Here is a 24,921-nt window from a genome sequence, read left to right as displayed (position 1 = left end):
GGTTATCTAGAGCCCAGTTACTTCTATCCAGGGATGGGTACTCATGGTTTCAGACATATGCACACTTCCTTATGACGTAAAAAACTGGAAACTAAGGGGAGCTAATATGAACACAAATTATCTTGGCAAAATTTCTTCATTAGCTTTTATTATTTTGCAAGTTAATTTTTTATCAGAAACCTAATAGGATTATCTTTAATTTATTCATATTGACTACTGTAATATATCTGAAAAGTATATAAATTCTACTTTTCTGTCCTCAAGAAAAAGGCAATTCCATAATAAGTACAAATAAAATAGTATTTGCTATCTCCTGTAAGACCATAAATAACTGCTACTATACAATTAAAATATGCTTGCTTATTAATGTCAACATATTAGTCACTTACAACGGTTAATAGATGATAAAGGTGCATTTGGTAATGCTGAGAAAAATTCAAGGAACCACATATTTTAATGCAATCTGTTTCATTCTGTGATCTAGAAGATGGGAAAGCTGGGCCAACCACTCTATCTGCCTTTTCTAGAAAATGTAATTTCACGTATTACATTTTATTCAGTTATATATATAGATATCATTAACTAGGTGAATTGCAGGACAGGAAGTGTTATCTTAGAATTAAAATGTTATCTACTAGTGGTAGATGTGAAGAAAAACAGAAAAACATGGAGAAAACTAAAAAAGGAATGAAGGCATCTATTAAAGGAGACTGCCTCTTTTAATACTTCATGTGGCCTTGACAGGGGTGAGGGTAAGGGGGAGAACAAAGGTGTCTTATCAATTATCTTTTTTTTCATCAAATTTCATTTTATTACAGTTTCCATATAATGTTTTAAAGAGCTTTGGAAATTATAGGTGATTTTTTTGCTTCTTTATTGTCTAAAATTTACGTAATTTTATTTATATGATCTAAGAAAAGCTATTCCTAAAAAGTAAGTCCTTTTCACAGCATCTATAACCTAATTTTAAAAACTGTATCTAGAATAGCACGTTTTAATATTCCAAATAGAGATGGCTTTTCAATAGTAGACTGACAGTGAAAATAACATACCCTCTAGAATTAGACATTATGTAATCTCTTAAGTCTTTTCTTTACCACATTTCTGTGACTTTAGGCAATTTCTTACCCAAATCTCTATTCCTCATATTCAAAATGAGGATAATCCTATCTGCCTTATATGATTGTAAGAACTGAACAAAGTAATATACAAAAAAACCTAGCAAAGTATCCAACATTAAGAAACATTATTATATACAACCAGAGATATGAAAAAATGTGCTCTTTATGTGTAATATGAATTGTAATGCATTCTGCTGTCATATAAATAAGAAAACAAAAATAAATAAATAAAAATATATTAACATCTGGGCATGGTGGCCCCCAGTACCCAAATAAATAAATAAAAAACATCAACAGCTTGTTCTTATAATACCAGTGATTTTTCATGTGAATTTTTAGTATTTTTATAGTGAATAGTGTAATAAATCGCATTATCTTTTATTCTTATATTAAAATTCCTGCTCATTTATTTTTATTTATTTATTTTATTTTTTCCTCCTCATTTCTTTATCCTCAAATTATTTGCTGGGCATCTCTTTTGTACATTATTCTGACATCTGTGCCAGAAAACAATATTTTATTTAAAAGAAAAAAAACATTATTTCTTAATGTTTAGAAAATAGTAAAATGCTTGGTTTGGAATAAAAATGAAACCAATAAAATAAATCTCTGTTTAATAGCTTTACTTTCACCAGAAAGTAAACTATCTTGTAGGGCAATATGGTTGATGTGTGGAGATCGTTAAACAGTTTTAGTTTTCAAAAGAAACCACCTAAAGATTATGGTAGTTTGTAGGCTTAAAAAGAAAACAAAGTTCTTTTTAATAAACCTCTGTTTATTTCATCTATTTAAATAAAAATCTGACCTATAAGTTTGATATATTCTAAAATGTACCTCTCTATATGATACTGTCCACAGGAGAATGAAATATAACTATAAAACTTCAAAGATTTAATAAGTCATTATATTAAGCCACCTATCATGATGACACAAGTAGCAGAGTTTGTCAGTAAAGTGCCTAGAATGAAACATAAAGTAAAAAGTGTCAGTTTAATCAAGTTCAGATATAAACAATTAAGGAAAGTCACAGCAGCTGGAAACAGTGATGCATAGTGGTGCATGCCTGTAATCTCAAGCAACTAGGGAGGCTGAGGCAGGAGGGTCAAAAGTTTGAGGCCAGCCTCAGTAACTTAGCAAGACCCCATCTCAAAAATAAATAAAAAAATAAAACAGGGAAAAGGTACACTGAATGCTATTGATAAAATGATAGTAATATAATATTAAAAAGTATTTAATGACAGTAAAGCACAGGTGCTCTTCAAATATTCGTTGAATTATTATTTTTCTTCAGTTTTTAGGTCTGATAATAAAGAAAGCATTTTGTGTATAAAAAGTGGTTTTAAGATCTCACAAATGCATTTTTCAATGTTAATAATTTTGAAAAAGAAATTCTCTTACACATATCCTGTGTGCCTTAAGCAGAGAGAAAGGGTACAGAAAGCTGGCTACCACCTTCAACATGGAAATAAGGAAATATGATAACATTTTATTTTCTGTCATTGGAATTCATACTGTATTTGAGAACCTATACTTATTTCCATGTTGCTGACTCATGGGCATCTAGAGTATTTTCTCTGGAATTGAAGGCTCATAGTCATTCATTTATTTATTTAGGCATGCCTATTTTGTTGCTCTTACAGCTACTCAACTTCATTGTCTCTGACATCTTATCCAATATTCCAAGATCACTGTGAAGTTAAATCTAGTTCTCAGAAAGCTAAATACTAAACAGACCATCAGAACAATAAATTCATGTCATTACAGATAATTTAAATCAATTTTATCAAGTCGTGTTCCAAACAGAAATTTCATGGTATGGCACAGATTTTTCTTCACCCAGATCCAAGTAGGTCACTGGCTTGATGTTGACAAGGAAAACATATCTGAGTATTTTTATTGTTAATAAAAATATCCTATTATCAAAAGTAGAAAACATGGACTCTGATTATGTTTTCCCATTTCTTATTATTGGTAACACTACTCAGGTGAAGGTCTGTGATCAACATTATTCACATGCAATAGGATTACTAAGGTAATGATTTCCTTGATTAAAATTTAAATAAGCACATTTTGGAAAGTTGATTGCCCACTGGTCTAATAAAATATGTGATACTGATGATAATCAGAATTATGTACTTAAACAAGTTATAAAGGGGTATAATGAAATGTAACTAATATTGCGTTTGTCAGACTCTACACTGAAATAATTAAGTAACAAAAAGAAAAACTTGTTTTGGGGCTGGGCTGTGGCTCAGTGGTAGAGCGCTCGCCTAGCATGTGTGAGGCACTGGGTTTGATCCTCAGCACCACATAAATAAATAAAATAAAGGTATTGTGTCCAACTACAACTAAATATAAATGAATAGATAAATAAATAAATATAAAACTTAGTTTTGGTTCTATTCATAGCCTCTAAATATTTTCTTTAAACCAGTAAGAGAAATGGGGCAATGCTAACTAACCTGTAAGTAATATCTGTGATAGCCACGTATAGGGAAATAAACTGTCCTTTAATGCTACTTGTAGTAAATTGGGGCTCAAAAATCATTACAATGAAAGATATACATAATTTGAACCATATATATATGTAATTTTAAGTTACTTAGCATAGCACATTACTAAAAAATAAAAGCCAGTTGAAATTACTTTTAGTATATATTTCACTTAACATCAAATTATTTTAACATGTAATCAACATAAAAGTTATTGAAATTGTTTGTTTTTGTACTAAATCCTTAAAATCTGGCATGTGTTTTACATTTACTACATATTTGGACTTGACAAATTTCATCAAGAATTCAATAATCACTTATAGCTAGTGGTTACTATACTGGGTCATGCAGGTATATACTGCACTTAATATAGTTTTGTTCAGGAAGCCAAAAACAAGTTTGAATGAAATCTAGCAATTTTTAGTTTCTCCTGTAATTTACACCAAATACTTGGACTAGGTGTGCAGGATGATTTTATTCACTAGAAGTCAGTGCTACACTGAGTAAACCAAAGAAATAAAGATAAACTTTAGAAACTAGGCAAGATGGCCTTAAATACTGATATTTAAATTTAAGAGTTCTCAAGTTCATGTACCTTCACAAAACAGATTAGGTATATGAAAGGCTTTGTGCTTTTTAAAAGATGAATCAGAAGCTTAAATCCTGATTATACAGATTCCTAAATTCTATATTTTATAAATATGTGGGCTTACTTAGATCACTATTTTTGATATGAAGGAAAGTTATTATAACTTCTGCATATTGTCTTTCATATTCTAACTTTAAAAACTTTCATCTGATTTGTGTTCAAACCTTAAGAAAATTACTTTAATGATTCACCTGAAGTGCTTTTCTACATCCCAGCGGATGTGTAGCTTTATATTAACACCAGCTCCAACATGAGTCTTTTTGGGGGGCTGAGTATAAACTTTCAGGCAAATGGCCAGTTTATTTCTCTGTTCTATGCCATTTCACTGGCATATAAAAGTAATCATACTTTCAGTGCATCTTTTCTCAGGAGTTGTCTACAGTTTTTAACCTTTGTATATATATTTCAACTAGGTCTTCTTGTCTCCAGTCTAACTGATCAAATCCATGCTCTAAATTTCTCTAAAAACGATCTTTCCTAAAAGCAAATTTTTCTATGCCACTCTGATTAAATTCTTCTGGTGATTCTCTATCACTTAGAGAGATAATATAAGATAGATCCTATTGGCAAAAAATAGTCACATGAATTATTAGCAAACAAAATATTTATCCTAATATTCTGCACAAACATGCACCCAGAAGGCCTACCAATAGTCAGGAGACTTAATCTAACCCCAGAAGCCAAGGTTCAAAGACCAAGATAGAAACCTTGCAATGATAGGGTGTGGGATAGTTGTTTCCTCAAATCAAGAGTAGAAGAAGGGCTAGGGATATAGCTCAGTTGGTAGAGTGTTTGCCTTGCATGCATAAGGCCCTGGGTTCACTTCCCCACACTACATTCAACTACATAATCTGTACTTCCACCACAAATGTGTAGGCAGTGATGAGGCTTTTTTTTTTTTTTTTTTATCCCCATTCTTATTTTACATAAAATTTGGAAGAAGTTGAAGGAGAATATGGAGATCTAGTTAATTTTAATGCAATTATATGACTAGGTCATGGAAGCATATTGAAGAAATCAAACACTTTTAGGATTAAAGGGCTACAACATCAATTTATATTCCTACCCCTAATGGCTCACAAGATGGTACTTTCTTAATGACAAGACAAGTCAAACCTAAAACCAAAGGGAAATTTTAAAAGCACTTGATTTTTTGAAAGAAAATATATGAAATTTAAACTAATGAGTACATGTGGGTAGAAACTAATTCTATATTCCACTGCTGGGCTATCCCAAGTTTAATGGAATCACAGATTTTGAAGAGCAGTGAAGCTACCTGGAGGAAATAATCACAATATCATGAAGAATTTAATTTTGGCAATATGATAACTATTAAGCATGTTTTGCTTCTGCATCTTTATATCAGAAGTACAAAGTTCTTGGCATATCTATAGTATGAAGATTCTGCTCTATTAAGGAAAGAAACTTGTTTAAGGAAGATAGCCTATCTGCCAAATTAATGAAATGTTTTTTCTCTTAGGCATTCAAATTAGCTGCTGCCTTTTGTCAGAATTTGTTAGTCTACCTCCACTAAATACAAATTCTATTCTGCTCCATATTTGAGAAACCCAAGCACTTCTTGAATTCCCAACATTTTATATGTAAGTTCAGGGCTTTATCTAAATAGTTTCCTCTCTTTTCTAGTTTTGCACAATTATGTCCTTGCTGATTCTATATCTAGCAGTGAATTGGCTATCACAAATATGCTAGACCAAATTGCAGGTATTGTCAATTTTTGGTGAATTGCTTATTCAAAAAACTATCAGTTTACCAGTGTGACACATTTTTAAAAAGATGCTAATAGAGCCCAGCATGGTGGCGCATGCCTGTAATCCCAGCACTGTGGTCCAGAAGGCTAAGGTAGGAGAATTGCAGAGTTCAAAGCCATCCTCAGCAATTTAGCCAGGCCCTAAGCAACTTAGTGAGACTCTGCTTCTAAACAAAAGAGAAAAAGAGCTGGGGTTGTGGCTCGGTGCTTAAGTGCCCCTGGGTTCAATCCTTGTTACCAATCAACCAACCAATAAATGACATTAATATATGATACTGATGAGAAGCATGTTCCCTAAGGCAACGTAAGATCCCTGCAATTTTGGGACCTATGCTGTTTATGTATTCTGGGGATAATTCTGGAGTCCACCTAGCTTTAAGAGCCCGAGTCTCTTTTATAACACTGCAGAAATCATCATTGAAAACAATGGTGATACAAACCTTAAGTAAAAATTGAAATATACCACTTATAGTTCATAAGAATGAGATGGACTATTAACTCACTAAGCTTGTTAAATGTTGATTAACATTTAACTAAATTTTTGTTATATTTGTTACTATATTCTGCATTTGGAAATTTAATGTAATGTAATAATAAGTATACTTATTAAGTATATAATATTAAGTATACTTATTAAGTATATATATAATGTAATAATAAGTATACTTATTAATAAAAATAAGTATACTTATTTAATGTAATAATAAGTATATTTTATTGAGTGCCTATTACATGCCAAGCATTTGGTATTAATCATCTGTAATCCTAATAAAGTTGCAAAACAAGGATATCCCTTTTTATACCTTTGAAAACATAGGCTGGAGAGTTTAAACAATCTGAGAAACACAAGATAATATGCAGAGAATTAAATGTATTTTAAAAATACTATTTTGTAATTGTAATAAAATGTTGCTGCCTTCCAACTTTTAATTTATATCTTAATACTCATGCATATCAATTTTATGGTTAGCATTTAAATGAAAATAAAATCTATCATATATCTGTTTGGGAGACAGAAAAGAAAATAGTACTTTGTTCTAAACTTACTCCAGATTTACTTATCATATATAATCTATTGTATGTGTAATCTATTTTTGTATGTATAAATTTATTATATATTTAAAATATAGGTTTGCTAAGCTTATCATAAATAGAAAATTAATTTCAAAAGTATATTATATTTATGCAACATGAAATGGATGAAATTCTGTATTTTTGTTACATTAAGATTTGGGAACTGAAGTATATATAAATGACTTTGTTACCTTATAAATGGCATAATGTAAAAAGTTCACTATACATTTTCATGAGTTCTAGCACTTTCAAAATTATGGACATGGTGCAACATTTTATTGTGACTTGACACTATAATGCTGCTATAATAAAACTTTCCTGTCAACTACTTCTCTCATGAGATGCCTAAGGCTCTCCAGTTTAAGTGTCAGATTAAAATATACTATGTAAAGAAGAAATGAATCTGCATAGTCCTATCTGTATAACAAAGGACACAGAATGAAGCCAAAATAACAGGGGAGTAGAGGTTGTTTTCATAATTACATAAGAAAGGTTGTTTGAAATGTTTTAATTATGCCATCTACTTTTTTTTTTTTTAGTAGATGAAAGATTGTAGACTAATTTATTATAGCTGAATATTATCACTGAGATTTTTCTGAGTATATTCTCTCTTCAAATGTACATAATGTTTTATTTTATTTTTTTAATTTTTTATTGTTGGCTGTTCAAAACATTACATAGTTCTTGATATATCATATTTCACACTTTGATTCAAGTGGGTTATGAGCTCCCATTTTTACCCCATATACAGATTGCAGAATCACATCAGTTACATATCCATTGATTTACATATTGCCATACTAGTGTCTGTTGTGTTCTGCTGCCTTTCCTATCCTCTACTATCCCCCCTCCCCTCCCCTCCCCTCCCCTCCCCTCTTCTCTCTCTGCCCCCTCTACTGACATTCATTTGTCCCCCTTGTATTATTTTTCCCTTTCCCCTCACTTCCTCTTGTATGTACTTTTGTATAACTCTGAGGGTCTCCTTCCATTTCCATGCAATTTCCCTTCTCTCTCCCTTTCCCTCCCACCTCTCATCCCTGTTTAATGTTAATCTTCTTCTCATGCTCTTCGACCCTACTCTGTTCTTAGTTACTCTCCTTATATCAAAGAAGACATTTGGCATTTGTTTTTTAGGGATTGGCTAGCTTCACTTAGCATAATCTGCTCTAATGCCATCCATTTCCCTGCAAATTCTATGATTTTGTCATTTTTTAATGCAGAGTAATACTCCATTGTGTATAAATGCCACATTTTTTTTTATCCATTCATCTATTGAAGGGCATCTAGGTTGGTTCCACAGTCTTGCTATTGTGAATTGTGCTGCTATGAACATCGATGTAGCAGTGTCCCTGTAGCATGCTCTTTTTAGGTCTTTAGGGAATAGACCGAGAAGGGGAATAGCTGGGTCAAATGGTGGCTCCATTCCCAGCTTTCCAAGAAATCTCCATACTGCTTTCCAAATTGGCTGCACCAATTTGCAGTCCCACCAGCAATGTACAAGTGTACCCTTTTCCCCACATCCTGTCCAGCACTTGTTGTTGTTTGACTTCATAATGGCTGCCAATCTAACTGGAGTGAGATGGTATCTTAGGGTGGTTTTGATTTGCATTTCTCTGACTGCTAGAGATGGTGAGCATTTTTTCATGTACTTGTTGATTGATTGTATGTCCTCCTCTGAGAAGTGTCTGTATAAAATAAAATACTTGGGAATCAACCTAACAAAAGAGGTGAAAGACTTATACAATGAAAACTACAGAACCCTAAAGAGAGAAATAGAAGAAGATCTTAGAAGATGGAAAAATATACCCTGCTCATGGATAGGCAGAACTAACATCATCAAAATGGCGATATTACCAAAAGTTCTCTATAGGTTTAATGCAATGCCAATCAAAATCCCAACGGCATTTCTTGTAGAAATAGAGAAAGCAATCATGAAATTCATATGGAAAAATAAACGACCCAGTATAGCAAAAACAATGCTAAGCAGGAAGTGTGAATCAGGCGGTATAGCGATACCAGACTTCAAACTATACTACAGAGCAATAGTAACAAAAACAGCATGGTACTGGTACCAAAACAGGCGGGTGGACCAATGGTACAGAATAGAGGACACAGAAACCAATCCACAAAACTACAACTATCTTATATTTGATAAAGGGGCTAAAAGCATGCAATGGAGGAAGGATAGCATCTTCAACAAATGGTGCTGGGAAAACTGGAAATCCATATGCAACAAAATGAAACTGAATCCCTTTCTCTCGCCATGCACAAAAGTTAATTCAAAATGGATCAAGGAGCTTGATATCAAGTCAGAGACACGCCGTCTGATAGAAGAAAAAGTTGGCTACGATCTACATACTGTGGGGTCGGGCTCCAAATTCCTCAATAGGACACCCATAGCACAAAAGTTAATAACTAGAATCAACAAATGGGACTTACTCAAACTAAAAAGTTTTTTCTTAGCAAAAGAAACAATAAGAGAGGTAAATAGAAGCCTACATCCTGGGAACAAATCTTTACTCCTCACACTTCAGATAGAGCCCTAATATCCAGAGTATACAAAGAACTCAAAAAATTAGACAATAAGAGAACAAACAACCCAATCAACATATGCCATCTACTTTTGGGCTGAAGTTTTTCTGAAGACATTCTGTTGGATAAGCATAGTTTAGAGCTTTATATCAATTCTCAGTATCAAATATTTCAACTTGGAACTAGGTTTTGATTAGGTGAGTTCATGAGGCTGGCCCAATATGACATCATTTACCTAAATGACATTCATCTTAAAAATTTGGTTTTTGTAAGTCTTATACTGTTTTTCCCCTCAAAAGGTTTGTTTTTGTGCATCCAAAAGTTTACTCCCTTCAATGCCAAATTCTGCATTTGTGCTTTTTTTTTTGGTTTCCTCCTTCATAATTTCACTTTAAAAATTGACCCATTAAGTCCCAAATTTTCAATTCTGTGAGTGAAATTGGCATAAGTTGCACTCAAATAGGTTGAAAACACTAATCTAGAGCTTGTATAATTATAATAGTAATATAACATTCAGCTACTGGGCTTCTATCTTTAATACCATATGCATTGTTATATTACTATTATAATTATATTATTATAATTATACTACCTACTACATAATTAAACATTACATACTATAAATAGGTTTTTATAGGTGTTTCACTTCTGGGACAATGGGGCAAAATGGGTTAAACTCCTCTCTCACAGTATTGCTCTCTTATACTCCTTCCCTTTCTCCTGTTTATATAGCTTCATTCTCTATTTTTTTTTTTCTTTTTGGTACCAGGTATTGAACCTAAGGAAACTGAAACACTGAGCCACACTCCCAGCCCTTTTTTATTTTTTAATTGGAGACAGGGTCTCCTTAAGTTGCTGAGGCTGGCTTTGAACTCAAAATCCTCTTGCTTCAGCTTCCTGAACTGCTGGGATCACAGGCTTGCACCACCATGCTCAGCTAGTTTCATTCTTAAAAACAAAACCATACAAAATTCTTTCCTAACACTTCTTTTTCCTTGTCTTTCTCTTCCTCTGTCAACCTTTTAGAATAACAGTCTAGATCTAATGTCATTTCTTGACATTCAGCTACTGGGCTTCTATCTTTAATACCATATGCATTTTTGAAGACGATGACTTCCTGGCTGTCATGTCCTCTGATCTTTTTTCACTACTCAGGATATTCTCTCCTTAAAGCTTCCTTCCTCTTTCAGTTTAATGACATTTTAAATGTCTGTTGGTTTACTGTAGCACTATGATTTTTTTCTAGCACTAGGATTTTTTGTAACTCTATTGTTTCCCTGAATCATCACTTTCTTCTGTGTCCTGACCTATATGTATTTATGTGTGTGTGTATGTATATGTGTATATATGTGTGTACATATGTGTATTTATGTGTGTGTGTATATATGTATATATGTATGTATATATGTATGAATACTTCTGACGTTTAATGGTTCTCAGAATAAGCTATACAGAATAATTGTGGCACCTCAAAATATATAGTTATTTTGGCCCTACCATCACTCAACTGAATGATACTCTTTTAAGTATGTTTTTAAACAACTGATCTTGTAATTCTGGTATATATCTATGGTTGTAGGTGTTTCTCAAAGATCTACATCCTTCCTTCAATATTCTCTGCTTTGGCAATTTCATGGTTTTTGGACTTCCATATTTTTTTAAGTAATCATTTAGTAGTTTTTGATTATTACAAGAAAGAAAAAGCCATTCTGTAGACATATTACCTTTAATACCTTACTGAAAGACTTTTCAAAGCCATATGTATAATTCGTACCTCTAAGACATTTGTTAATCTCTCCATTGGAAGGGTTGCTTAGATTCTAATTGATCTCCAACCTTCTATTCAGCACCGCCAGATTATGGGTATAAGGCACTAATCAATACAGGACACTCCTCTACACAAAAACCCTCAATTACCCTTGGATTGTAAAGTTTTGCATTAAAGACTTGTAAGATCTGGCTAGAAACTGTGCAATTCAGTCTTTCCTCTTTTATTATAGGACAAAGAGTGTAGACTTTGAAGTCAGACATATTTGGGTTTGAATAATGTTTAGCCTTGGCAAATAGTTTAAATCCTATAAATCTAATTTGTTTATAAATGAAAAAAAGATAATTCTGTCTCCTTCTTAAGATTGTCTGGAGGACAACATATCTGTTTTCCTTATAGTTTATGTGGAAGAACTGTAGTAATTCTCAAAGTTCAGAGCTACAATGTCCATTACAATAGTCAACAGCTACATGTGGCTACTGAACACTTAAAAATGTGCCTATTCCAAATTGAAATGCACTATATACACCAGATTTCAAAGACAATATAAAAAATTTATGCTATGTCTCAGTAATAACTTTAAATTGACTATATGTTGGAATGATATTTAGCTATGTTAGACTAAATAAAAATATATTTTTCAAATCATTTAACCTGTTTCATTTTATTTTTTAATGAGGTATTAGGAAATTTAAAATGACACATTTTATTTCCAGTGAACAGCGCTTTTAAGTTCTCCTGGTTAATATTCTAGGCTCTCCTTCTGAGAAACCATGTATGAAATTATAAGTTGAAATGCTACTCAATTGTTCAGAATTTGTGCTTTCTTCAGAGTCTCCAGAGCTCACATTCTCTTGAAATGCCTCTTTTTCTACCTTCCTGGCATTAACTGAACCCATTGTTGGTTTTTCTACCACTGGCCATGGTACAGATGCACTTAACTGTGGGTCATTACTCCCCACAAGTTTGACAAGTTCTCTATTCTGATGCCTTTATATGTCTTTTTATTCTCTAGAGTACTGAACATTGTGGCAATTGATTATATATTGATTGAATCTGGATATACTTTAAATTTTGATGTGGTAGCTATTGCTTATAATTCTAGTACATGGGAGGCTAAGGTGGGAGGATTGTAATTTTGAGGGCAACCTGGGCAACTTAGTAAGACTCTGCCTTAAAAAACAAACCAAAAAAAGGCCTTTAAATTCATTTAGAATACTTCATTAGAAATTTCACTTTTCATTTCCTTATGATTCCTAGAGAACTATTTCTGAATTACATTTCTTAATTGAACAAAAAATTTGTTCCCAAATCAATACTACTCTCTAGAAGAATTAGGGATTCTCCTTACAGTCATTTAACTTCATGTACAGGAAATTCCCAAACTGTTTAATGTCATCATACTTAAGTTCTTCATTTAAAACTAGTGATAACACTAAACCAGTAATGTACAATATTTCTTATGCCATAGTAATTTAGTCAGATAAAGAAAAAGACATATATAAGAAAAGAGGGTCTTTATTCAGGGATGAGTGAAAAGAAGATGGCTGAAGAAGGATTAATTAACATTAAACTAATATTTTCTAAAGGTAATGTTGGAATGCAGATGATTATTGACTTTGATGAGCCTGAGAAGGGAAACAGCAAAGTAGAACAAACTTTTAAAGATTTTTTACTAATAATTTTCAGTACAATTTTTCTTACTTACCTCATTGCCACATTGCTGCCATCAATAACAACTGGTCTTAGATTTTCACCATCATCTGTTACAATCTCTTGCATTGGCGATTCAGACCTCTGAGATTCCAGGGAAGAAGTTTCCCGCATTATAGTGTTAATTGTACTAACTGTTTGATCAGCCTCACTTTTATTTCCCAGTTTGACAAGTTCTCCCAAAATATCATTGATTAAAGCATCAGTACCAAGTTTGTTTAATACAAGCTGAACCTGTTCTTCAGAATAACCCAACTTAAGTGCAAACTCCAGTTTTGTTTGGTATTCTCGCACCACATCAGGGGGTTTCTTCACTTCCTTGGACGGAGTCTGGGACTCTTCAGGTTTAAAGTCTTGCAAAATTTCATTGTGTTTGAGTAGGTGAGGCTCTAAGCAGGGAGACCTACATAATTGTCTGTGAGTCTTGGTTAACAAGCATGGCTCTACTGAAATGCTATTCAATTGTTCTGACTCATGATCAGAATTTGTGCTTTCTTCAGAGTCACCAGAGCTCACATTCTCTTCAGATATCTCTTTTTCCTCCTTCCCGGCATTAACTGTATCCATTGTTGATTTTTCTATCATTGGCCAAGGTACAGCTGCACTTAACTGTGGGTCAGTGTTCTCCACATACAGGTGGCCGAGGTCATGCCCCAGGTGATCCTTCAAGCCCATGAAGCTGTTACGTGTACTTGACTCCACTTTGCTGTTTTTTCTGTATTCCTGAATGCAAAGTACACCGTATTCCTATAGAAAAATGTAAAATATTCAGAATTTCATACTTATTGTTTGATTTAAGTCTTACTGGAGAAGTTAGTGAACTGTCAAACTATAGAACATCTAGTTTGTATTCTGTTTATATCCTCTCATCACTCATAACATGCTTGCCAAGACCTCTCATGCCCCATTTTTCAAATGAAGAGGTTATGAATTAGAAAGGCCATGTAATTTCCTCCAAGGCAACAATTAGTAATGTAACTGGATATTTTATTCAGTTTTTTCCTAACTCTTAAACCCATCTTTTTCCCACTATACCAGAATGCTTCTCAACCGTAATGGCAGAAATTTTCCCGTTTATATTTCTAGAATGACCTACAGAATACTATCAAAAAGCATATTTTCAAAATATTATGACAGGTTGAGTACATTTTTCCTAACCCTAATTCCTAAAAGTCTGTAAAAATCATTTTTTAAAAAAGCGATATAGGGGGCTGGGGATGTGGCTCAAGTGGTAGCGCGCTCGCCTGGCATGCGTGCGGCCCGGGGTTCGATCCTCAGCACCACATACAAAGATGTCGTGTCTGCCGAAAACTAAAGAATAAATGTTAAAAAAAAAAAAAAAAAAAAAAATTCTCTCTCTCTCCCTCTCTCTCTCTCACTCTCTCTTAAAAAAAAAATCAAAATTAAAAAAAAAAAAAAGCGATATAGGAAGAAAGGAGAACATTAGTTCATCATACTTGAAAACTTATCATTAACCTGGATGAAGCTTACTAATGTAAATTAAAGACATTTTCAAAATAATTTGTATATTGAAAAATATTCACATTTTATAAAATGACCAATAAGGAATTAAATAATTTCAAAGTTAATTATGTTCTACTTGGAGGTGAATATAGTTTTGCCTTAATAATCATGATTTTGTGAATATTGAACATGGTAACAAAATATAATTTTTCACATTATGCTATTCTTATTAAGTGGCAGTGGTATTACATTCTGTTTCATTCCAGAAAAAAGAAAGAGTTCTTTTAGCCTATGTGCACTTATGGAAAGAATAGAAATTAAATACTTCACATAAAGTTAGTCACAAATAATTAAGCACACCAAATAAATAATCTTATCTCAATTTCCTGAATTTTATGGCAGAAAATATTTCTGTATTGCATCAGATTAACAGTTAACTTGCATTTCATTAAAAAAATCACCTCTAAATTTTTTCCCTGTGGGAATATTTTTAATGATTAAAATGTTTTGCTATTATACAATTTTTCCTTAAAGTCTATTGGAGATAATTTCCATTTCTCTATTAGGGATGAGTTAGAAATATAAAGTTATTTTCTCTAGTGCTTCACTGTATGAACTATGTCAACATAAGTGGTTTATTGATTAAAGTAATTCTAGTGTTCTACCCAAGTGCAACATTAGTAAACCAGTGGTAGCTGAATTTGAGACTGTCATTAAACACCTATTTAAATAACCTAATAAAACTGGGAAAACATTTATTCTAAGGCTCTTCAACATAACATACATAGAAGAAAAGAGCTATTATATAAATGTTAAAAGAAAATGCAGAGTAATTTTCTGACAAGTCACAAATTTGAAAACATATCTAATAAACTTCATGAGTCAAGTATTTCAACAAAGTGAAAATTTTATTAGCTTTGGTAAACACTATAGATGAGAACATGGAATCTTTACAATCCACTTAAAATTCCCGCAGTGTAGAACTCCTACACACTTCTACAAAAGTTTCTTCAGAGTTTATTCTGAGAAGACAGATAACTTTAATATCACTGTTCTACTAATAGAACATTCATTAATTTTAAAGCAACTCCAAACTTTCCTAGTCCTGATTGCTCAACTGGTAAAAGGATATTCCTTAAAAGAGCTCTGTATACATTTGTTCCATTGTGAGCTGTATTCATTTCAATTTCTTCTGTTAATATGGATATGCATATCCATATTATTATTTAGAATTAAGGAAGAGAGTTTGAAAGCAAATCTTTACACCCTGTGATTTATTAACTACTGTAATATACTAACACTATAATGTAAGTAACAAATCACAACAGCATCCTAATAAAGGGATACAGTTAAAAGAAAAATCTACACTGTGGCCTTAGTAGAGCTCCCACCAAAAGTATCTTAAACAAGGAAAACCTATTGGAAGCTGGGCTGCCTGGCAACCAGAAGCTGGTTGCTAAGCTGCACTCCTTTAACATGCCATCATGAATGCTAGCACAGTGAAAGAATAATTTGGTATGAACAAAAGCCTATAAAAGAGACTGGGACTTAAGTGCGTCTGGTTTACCCTCTGAGAACAATGCAGCTGCCAAACCAATCTGGAAGCTCCGACATCATTGTTCTGTAAACCCCACAATCTGCTCTGACTGCAGGAAGTGCATTTAATGGGCAACATTTTTGATCTCTCCTGAAAAGTTTGGGTTTTGCATAAGTGCTGTTGTGAGATAATTCTTCAAGATAATGACTTGCTGACCAAACCCCTGAATTGAAGTAGGAAATATTATTTTATTGAGCAACAGTATTGTTGATTTTTAATTTTTTTTTTTTGGGGGGGGATAACAAACAAAAGGAGTATCTTATGAAAAATACAGCCAGTGAGGAACACTAGAATAAAAAATTTTGTTTAAAGGATAAGTGGATTTTCATAATTTTTGACTTTCAAAGAAATAAAACCAGATACTATAAAGTTTTTAAATGGTAAATTAACTACTCTAAAAGTATTTAAAACTATTTCATCTTAAATCTAGTATTTTAAAAAGTACGAATGGTACTACTATATGGCTATAATGAAAAGATAGGGAGAAAAATGGGGTTGTTTTTCAAAATTTTAGACCACTTAAAACTCAATGTACTTTTAACTTGTGATAATACATGTCATTTGTACATTTTAATAAAGAGTTTTTAATAATGTAAACTATCCTAATCTTTAAAATTAACATTCAATTTAGTTTGATAACATAATTTAAAAATATATATATTTTGGTTGAACGTTTTCTGTAATGCTAGGTCCCTCCTCTTCATCATCTAGATTTCAATAGTTAGCTCAGAAAAAGTTATCTAATGCCATCTTGTACTAAACAAGCAGTTAAAATGATTTTTAGCTCCTATAAAGCAAAAAGACTAAATATAAGTAGTAAATGTAAGGGAAAATGAGTTCAATTTCCAGGCCTACAAGCCACATATATACTCTCCATCATAAAACACTTATTTAAAATAACCTGATTTGTATTGACCCAATTGATAAAGATCTGATTTTTAAAACTTCAAGTTATGCTTTTCTATTCATGATTTAAAAGGTGCTCTTAATATGGAACATTTCAGAATTTGGCAATATTTAAAATCATTCAGTAAAAAAACTAAATGCTAAAGATTTAAAATATTTCCATAGACATTTGTTAATAAAATGGGATATGTAAAATTTAAATATAATTATTGTTAAGTAAAGTAAAAAATACTTTCCTCATTTCTAAACTACTTAAGCTCTGCATTTACTCAAATGCAAGTTTATGTAAGTCATCTTAAATTTAACCAAGAATTATCTTATAACAGCACTTATGCAAAACCCAATATTAATATTAATATTTAATATTACATAAGGATGATTTTCCTTATTTCATGGAGGAGTATAGTCAAAGTTTTCACACATAACATAGACCAGTTTATACCCCACTCCTAGATTATCACAAAACTCTAAGAAACATGGCTTACTCTTAAACTTTATATCAGGTTCTATTATAACTGGCCTCTACATACTATATTCTTGAACACAAAAAGGTATTAGGCAAAAAATAATAATCCCAAACAGATTTCTACAGTTTTAAATCTTTGGATTCCCTCCAGATATTGTTCTGGAAATTCAAATTTTCTTGTTAAAGGCTACCTAAAACCTAAGTAATAGTATTTGTTGAAAGAGAACTAAATTATCATGATAATTCTGTAGATGATGATGAAGTATAACAAATTGTTTTAATTACCAAAAAGAAACTTTGTAATAGCTGAATGCAGTTTAACATATGGTGATTACTTATTAGAAATTTATCACACATACTGTATTTCTCCCATTTAGTGAAGAGATTTTCAGAAATTTGTCATTCAACAACTTGGATAATACTTCATCTTAAACCAGGTAACAATATTATTTTTTTAATATTCTAAAGAGTCTCATATTAATCAGGATATTAGACCATAAACTTGTTAAATCAATTTAACAAGTAATATAAAGTATTACTTTATATTAAATATAAAATAATACGGTAATATAAAGTTACAATGCCATAAAAGTAGGTTCTGGTTGTTATCCAAATGGTAATACTATGAGAACAATAAAAATAAAATAATGAATATGTAATAAATACCGACTGCTGTAGCCTCTGTGTATTTAATTACCATTGTATATGAGTGAGTGCTGTTGTCTGCATCCCCCTAGCTAACAAAGGAAGGATGTCCCTTTGAACAGACTGGTTAATGCTCTGGGGCAACAGATGTCTACTGGAACTGCAGGAGACCAGCAACTGGTGGCCTGCCCATCTTCTGAAAACTTTCAATAGACTTATGCATATGTTCACACAATAGGGCATGTGGTAGAAATGAAAACCTCTTTTTAACCCTTTATACTCTTTCTTTCTCTCCTAACTGATAGATTGAAAAGTCTTTGTCCTCCATTCCCCATTACAGAACTCTTGAAATCAATAGTTCTTGGAATGACATCTTTAATCTAGTATCTGAAAATAATGCAAAAGAGGAAAAAAGGTAGGAGAGTAGAAAATGAAAACTGTACATGAATACTGAAAGTGCTGACAAAGCGACTGAAATGCTCAATCATATTTAAAACCAGCTGTTTGAAACATCTTCATGTGTCAATCCATCTCCCTAGGCTAGACTTAACATAATGGAAAAATCTACCAAATCTCAGCATCATTTTACAGCACTTAGGTTTGACCATCTCCTTAAGAAACATAAGAATCTGACAAGAAGATAAAATATAAATTCACTGTTTATCACAATATCAGATTTTGTTATAACTTGTCTTTAAGCTCCATATGATTCCACGCCATGTCTAGTGCCTTGCAAAGATCCATGAAGCTATAATTATTTGCAAAATTCCATAATATGAAAATGTAAAAATCGGATTCACTGACATATTTTAAAGAATTGAATTCTCTGTATGTTGGCACTATGTAATAGTTTACAGGTTTTCATTTGAGGTGCTTTTCTATCTTTCATAAGTTCAAATTAATAATCTCTTTAGCAAAGTTAAACTTCCAAGGTATTAAGTAGCACAGATACTCACGTTAGCAGGAAAATACAAAGACATTGGTTTCTGTAGCAGCTTCAGCAGTAATTCTTTAACACAATTTTAGCTGCAGACTTCCAGGCAGGCAAGAAGAACAATGAATGGTTGAACAGATGGAATGGCAATGTCTTTGCTTAACCTATTACAGAGTGGAGTAACAGCCAATCATAGGCCAGAAAGCTCACAATTAGTTGGCCAGGCAGATGCAAGACAACCTCAGCACCCTGCGACAGGTTTGTAGGTTTCTAAGATAAGCAAGTTGATGTCATTCTTGGGTCTGCCCGGGGCAGCATGTGTATTAACGAGGGGTGTGTGACAACAATAGGCCATACAAAACTGACTAGTAGGCAGCTGCTATATGAGAGCAGAGTCATTAGGGAGCAGGCTGCCAACAAGAAACACCTGGCTTGGGCAGACTTCAGCTTTTCCTCCTTGTTTTTAATGCATGAAACAAAGAAACCAATTGTGTTTTAAAGCAGTAAAAGTTGCATGTTTCCAAAAAGTTGAGGCTATACACTAGTCTATTAGCTTTTCATTTTTATTTCAGAAATAAAGAAAATGAGGTGTGTCAAAGGATCAATTAACTATTGTAGCAACCCTTTTCTCTAATAAATGAGGTAGTGGTGAAATGAGACAGAAGGTTATAGTAAACCTATTTCCCTGGCAATAGTGGGAAATCTGTATTTTTAAGTATTTGCTAATGTGTTGCAAGACAATAAAACTGAGGCGGGAATAGTGAGAGGGGAGGGAGAAGGAAGAGAAGTGGGGGGAGGGAGAGAGAGGGAGGGAGGGAGGGAGAGAGAGAGAGAGAGAGAAACCTTTGTGTAAAATTAGTCATGTATACTATACATTTAAACAAATCCATTTAACTTCAACCTAAGATCATGGAAATGGCCCATTTTATCTAGGTCAAGTAACACTGTAAAATTCTTTATCATGGATACTAGTTAGACATATAATTTTATATGCAAAATCTTTCATTGTTTTAATATACAGCATAGTATACCTGTTGAAAGTATTTATATTTCATAACATTTATAACATGTAATATTCAAATTTCAGTTTAGAATAAATTAACACTAAAAAGAAATATTGTGATATTTTTGAAGGGTCTAAAGTGTACAAAAATGTCCCCAAGGTGAGGAAGCTTGTTATCTCTGATTCATATCTGTTTCATATTACAACACTTATAACACTATGTGCTACCTGCTTTTGAGGCCTGCTTGAAAAATTCTATTAAAATGTAAATGTCATAGGCATTATGAGGATATTTCCCTATTAAAGAAAAAAGAATCTATAGCTGCCTTACTACTTATTTATGCGATATGAACACACACACACACACACACACACACACACTCCTTTTTTAATCTAGTACAAACTGAAAGAGCTAAGGCAAAGAGCTGACTTTAACATAAAATTTTCTGATATAGGCTGATTTACGTAGTGTCCAGACCTTTTCATTAAATGACCCATGAACTTATCTAAACATCAAAAACTTAAGTCAAAACATCCTGAGGATCTACATCAATCTCACTTTATCACATAAAATACAGACGTTACTCACAATTATGATCACTTGTGAATACTTGGAAAAGGTAATATTTGTTTGGGACTCCTGTTCCTGACCTTTTTGTGTTTACTCAAATGCAAATCACATGGTCTGTATTTAGTAAATAGGAGGAAAATCTATTCTATATGGTTAAGATTTTCCAGTGATCTCAAAAAACCATTCCTTATGCCTACTAAAACCTTAAAAATTATTGTTTCCAGAAAGAAAAGTAAAATATAAAGTATGATATTGTAGATCACCATTTGCCTGCCTATAGATTATTTTTTCTGCAAAAGAGCTTAATATTTTATTGAAGTAATGCCTTTCCAAAATTGTTGGAAAATTTTTAAGTCTGCAAAACTATTTTTGAACTCAATAATTACTAGGTTCCAAATGTCAAACTAATTTCTAAAGCAAGAACTGATCTTTTTCTGCCAAGCATTAAATTAATGTTAATGAAATACTTAAGTCCATGCTCCATATCATAAGCCATTAAAGATCAGGGTAAAGCATCTCTAACATTATAGTTTATTGTGAATTACAAGGTAAATTACACAGAATTCAAATTTCCCTTTTCGGGTTAAGCATATCACAGAAATAAATAAAGAATTTTATTTCTCCCTCCTCCCCATGGGGATGGTAGTTCTTCTTGAAATCTCATGAGTAAAAAAGGTGTCATCCCTGAAAGGAATGAGGTCAATGCTGTGACTAGTCCACTGTAATTCTTCATAATACTGATGTGGTTAAATAAAATACAAATGAAAAACATAGTTTACATGGAAATTAGTTGCAACCCAAACCTAAAAACCTAAGTAGCTACATACTGACTAGAAAAGACAATAAGGTCACATTTATAAACTCATATTAAAACTTTTTTCTTTTGTATATAAGAAGGAAACTATTTAGTACAAATAGACAGTCTTCTCTTTTCCCTTGGGGTTTCTTCCTTCTCTTTATTCCTTGCTACTATAGTTACTACTTTATAGCTTTAATTCAGGAGGAGGAAGAATCTTCTCAGCCTGCCATAGTGAACACAAAGAATGAGAGAAAACTACCCAAGAGCTCAGCAGGAAGCCTGATCTATAGCACTGGATTAAGCTTTTTTTGCAAACAGCAAATAAAGGCAGCGATCTGAAAAAGCTAATCAGATCCTGCTGTGGTATTTAGACCATCTCAGTTGCTAGTATTGGATAATGTTAAGCACATTAAAACATCTGTAGGTGAAAAAAAGGGTTCCTTGGGCTTTCTTAGTCACATGGACCTAGTCTACTTCCCACTGACAGGCAAGTACAAACAGCTGTACTGAGCTCTGTTTGGGTCACTGCAATAAATGACTAAACACAGCTCACACTTATGACAGGGAAAGAAAAAGAAAGGAACCAGTGTAGTTTGAGGAGTTTATTAAAATTTGTCAATGCCAAGTGTGGTTCTAACATGGGTTTTCTATTTTTTGTGAGGCATGAATGTTAAGAAGTGAGTTTGAGACTACTGTTTGAAATCAATTCTCTTTGTCAGTGGTGACACAAGCTTTCTGGTACCTCTCTCTTAAGATTGGAATCATTTCCCTTTAACATAGAATCTCTTTTTACCTTAACAATAACACCATGGAATTAAGATTATTCCATTAAATCCTCCCAATTGTCCTCCAAAGGTTGAAAGGTTTTAAAGAAAAACTTAATATTTTTGAGATAAAAAAAAATGAATGAGCCAACCAAAAAAAAAAAAAAAGCTAACACATACACATAACAGAGTAAAAGAATAGAACAAAATCAACTGAGCACTAATTCTCAAAGCCAGAAATTATATTAGGCAGCTAGATGGGTCATAAGATCTTTCATATATAAAACTACTTTTCTGAGTGTTATCTGAAAATTGTTAAAGGTTAACTTTAAATCACAAAATGATGCTTTTATGAATTAGACACATTGCTGTAGATATCCATAGCACCCCATAGCACTAGTTAAAAGAAAGTCATAGGATCAGCTGTGTCAAGGACCATCATCTGTAAAATGCTAATTCCAGGATATTCTGTATAAAATTAGATATTTTCTTAATTTCCTTCTGCCACTCAAAACCACACCACTTTTCAGAGAAGAGGCAGGACATGAAAGTTCCAACATTAACCCATATTTGGATCCAGCCCTGAATTTGATCCACTCAAATATATGCTAGAAAGACAGTTTTATCTTTAACCATAAAGATCTCAACTGTAACTAGAATCATATATTTAAAGTAAATCATCAAATATAAATGGTTTTATATTAAATCAAGCCCATAATCTGAAAAATATTCTTATTGGGTAGAAAAAAAGTATATTAAAAATTGATAATAAGAAAGACAACAAAAGAAATATCAGAAATCATATTTTAGTAGAACTTATATTTGCTCCTAAAAATACTTAAGTAATGCCAATAATAAATAAAATGGCAAGGAAAAAAAGGTAAATTAAATATTAATTTAATACTTCTTTATTAGCAAAACCCAGACTGACTAGCTTTTTTTTTTTTTTTTTTTTTTTTAACAGGGCTTGGAAAATTTATTGAAAGAATACTGAAGAGTTCATAGGATCAAAGGAAGAACTCAACACTCAAGTTCTAGGAAGGCCAGAGACCACGTCAGAACTAAAGGTTTTGGTTGTGGAGCTTCTAGAATACCTCCATCTGATGATTCAGCACTACCTACTTGTAGGCCTTCTTGTGTTCTCATTCACAATTCTAATTTCTGAGACAAGAATCTGAGCAGAACAGTTTAGGTCTTACACTCACTTCTTTGTCCAATTACTGTGGCCAGAGATATATGGGGCCATGACTGGCAATCTTACTAGAACAATATAGAGATGGACTGGAGGTTCATTTCATGGAGTGAAATTAACAAAAGCAGAGAGGGAGAAAAAGGTAGGTGGACAAAAACATCAGGTATCTGCTACTAAATAACATTAAACATATTACAGGGAGATTATGGGTCCCATAAAATCCATCAAAATTACTTTTAAAAAGAAAGAATGTGTAAGGAGTGAAGAAATAAAATATTAAAAAAACAAAATAAAGAGCAATAAAATTTAATCAAAATGAAATCCCTGTTTCTGATTAGTTTTTCACATTTATAAAAATAAAATATGTAATAAGCTCATGTCCTTGCAGAAACCAGGCACTGCTTGGCCTCAGTTTTCATGACTGATCTATATCATATCTAAGACTGAATTTCTTTAAAGAACCCCATCACTGTTGCAATAGCACATTCTTGAATGTTCATTCACCTTTGTATGTTTCTGCTTCATCGATTTAATATATCCTCAATTCCAGTTAATCAAATCCCGATTATTTTTCTCTTCTCAAATTTCTCATTCTTACAGCATCCCTAAGACTAGATATGCATTCCCTCCTCAGGCTTAGATTACTTGTTTCTCTATTTTTCTCTTTTGAATAATTTGAATAACTCAAAAGTATTTCTCTGAAAAAATAATTTTCAATGACATCACTCTTATGCTAAACAAATACTCAGTTGCAAATCCCAAGTTCCTGGTTCTCTATTCTGTTTTCAAGGTTCCACAACCTGAGCCTCCTCTGGCCCTATAATTTTACTTCTCACTTTACTTAGGGGAAAGAACAGCAAAAGGAAGTCAAAGATGCTAAACTCTCCCCTAATATTAAGTCTTCTCTTGTACTGTCCCACTTACCCAGCTATATCTGTCATTCTAAACCTGGCTCATGGCTTATTTTTTCCTTAAATCCTGCTTGAGTTAGTCTAGTTTTTATTTATCTCCAATTATTTGAATTTCTGTAACATTGATGGTCTATATGGCACAATTTAGCATTTGGGTGCAGGCTACAAGCTTTTTCAGAACAGAAACATTCACTCTTCCATGATCACAGTATGCTAATCTCTGGAAGACCCTTTAGTGCAAAATATGGCCAGTAAAAAACCAAGCCCCTGCAAATATAAATGCAGGCATTCATATGAACAAAAATGCTATTCCACTAGTTTTTATTTTCTGTGTGACAAGGTGGGCTTATCAAAGAGCCTTTAGATTAAGGCTGGGTTCCTGTAACCCTGGTGCTGCTACTAGAGCTGCTTCCAACACTCAAGGAAGCTCAAGCGTTTCAAAAAGTGGACAGGTCTTTTCCTGTACTCTCCTTTGAATTTGACTTCCCAACTACAGGAACATCCATAAGAATAACACTGCAGCTTCTGCCGCCTCACTTGAGTGTGACTTAT

At 32.7% G+C, this 24,921-nt stretch overlaps 1 protein-coding gene across 3 annotated transcripts in view; it reads right to left on the bottom strand.

Annotated features, from left to right (window-relative positions):
• Zc3h12c (zinc finger CCCH-type containing 12C) overlaps positions 1 to 24,921 on the bottom strand; it is a 68,730-nt gene that overhangs the window by 23,273 nt on the left and 20,536 nt on the right. For 2 of the 3 annotated variants that reach the window (XM_071616683.1, XM_071616684.1), the window contains exon 2: positions 13,113 to 13,864. In XM_071616683.1, the coding sequence (XP_071472784.1) occupies positions 13,113 to 13,864 (752 nt within the window). Of the gene's footprint in view, positions 1 to 13,112; positions 13,865 to 19,151; positions 19,421 to 24,921 lie in introns of those variants that run through there. The other variant, XM_027930489.2, reaches the window with a different exon arrangement.

Source organism: Marmota flaviventris, chromosome 9 (assembly GCF_047511675.1).
Source record: "Marmota flaviventris isolate mMarFla1 chromosome 9, mMarFla1.hap1, whole genome shotgun sequence".
Taxonomy (NCBI): Eukaryota; Metazoa; Chordata; class Mammalia; order Rodentia; family Sciuridae; genus Marmota; species Marmota flaviventris.
This window is presented reverse-complemented; position numbering and strand designations above follow the sequence as displayed.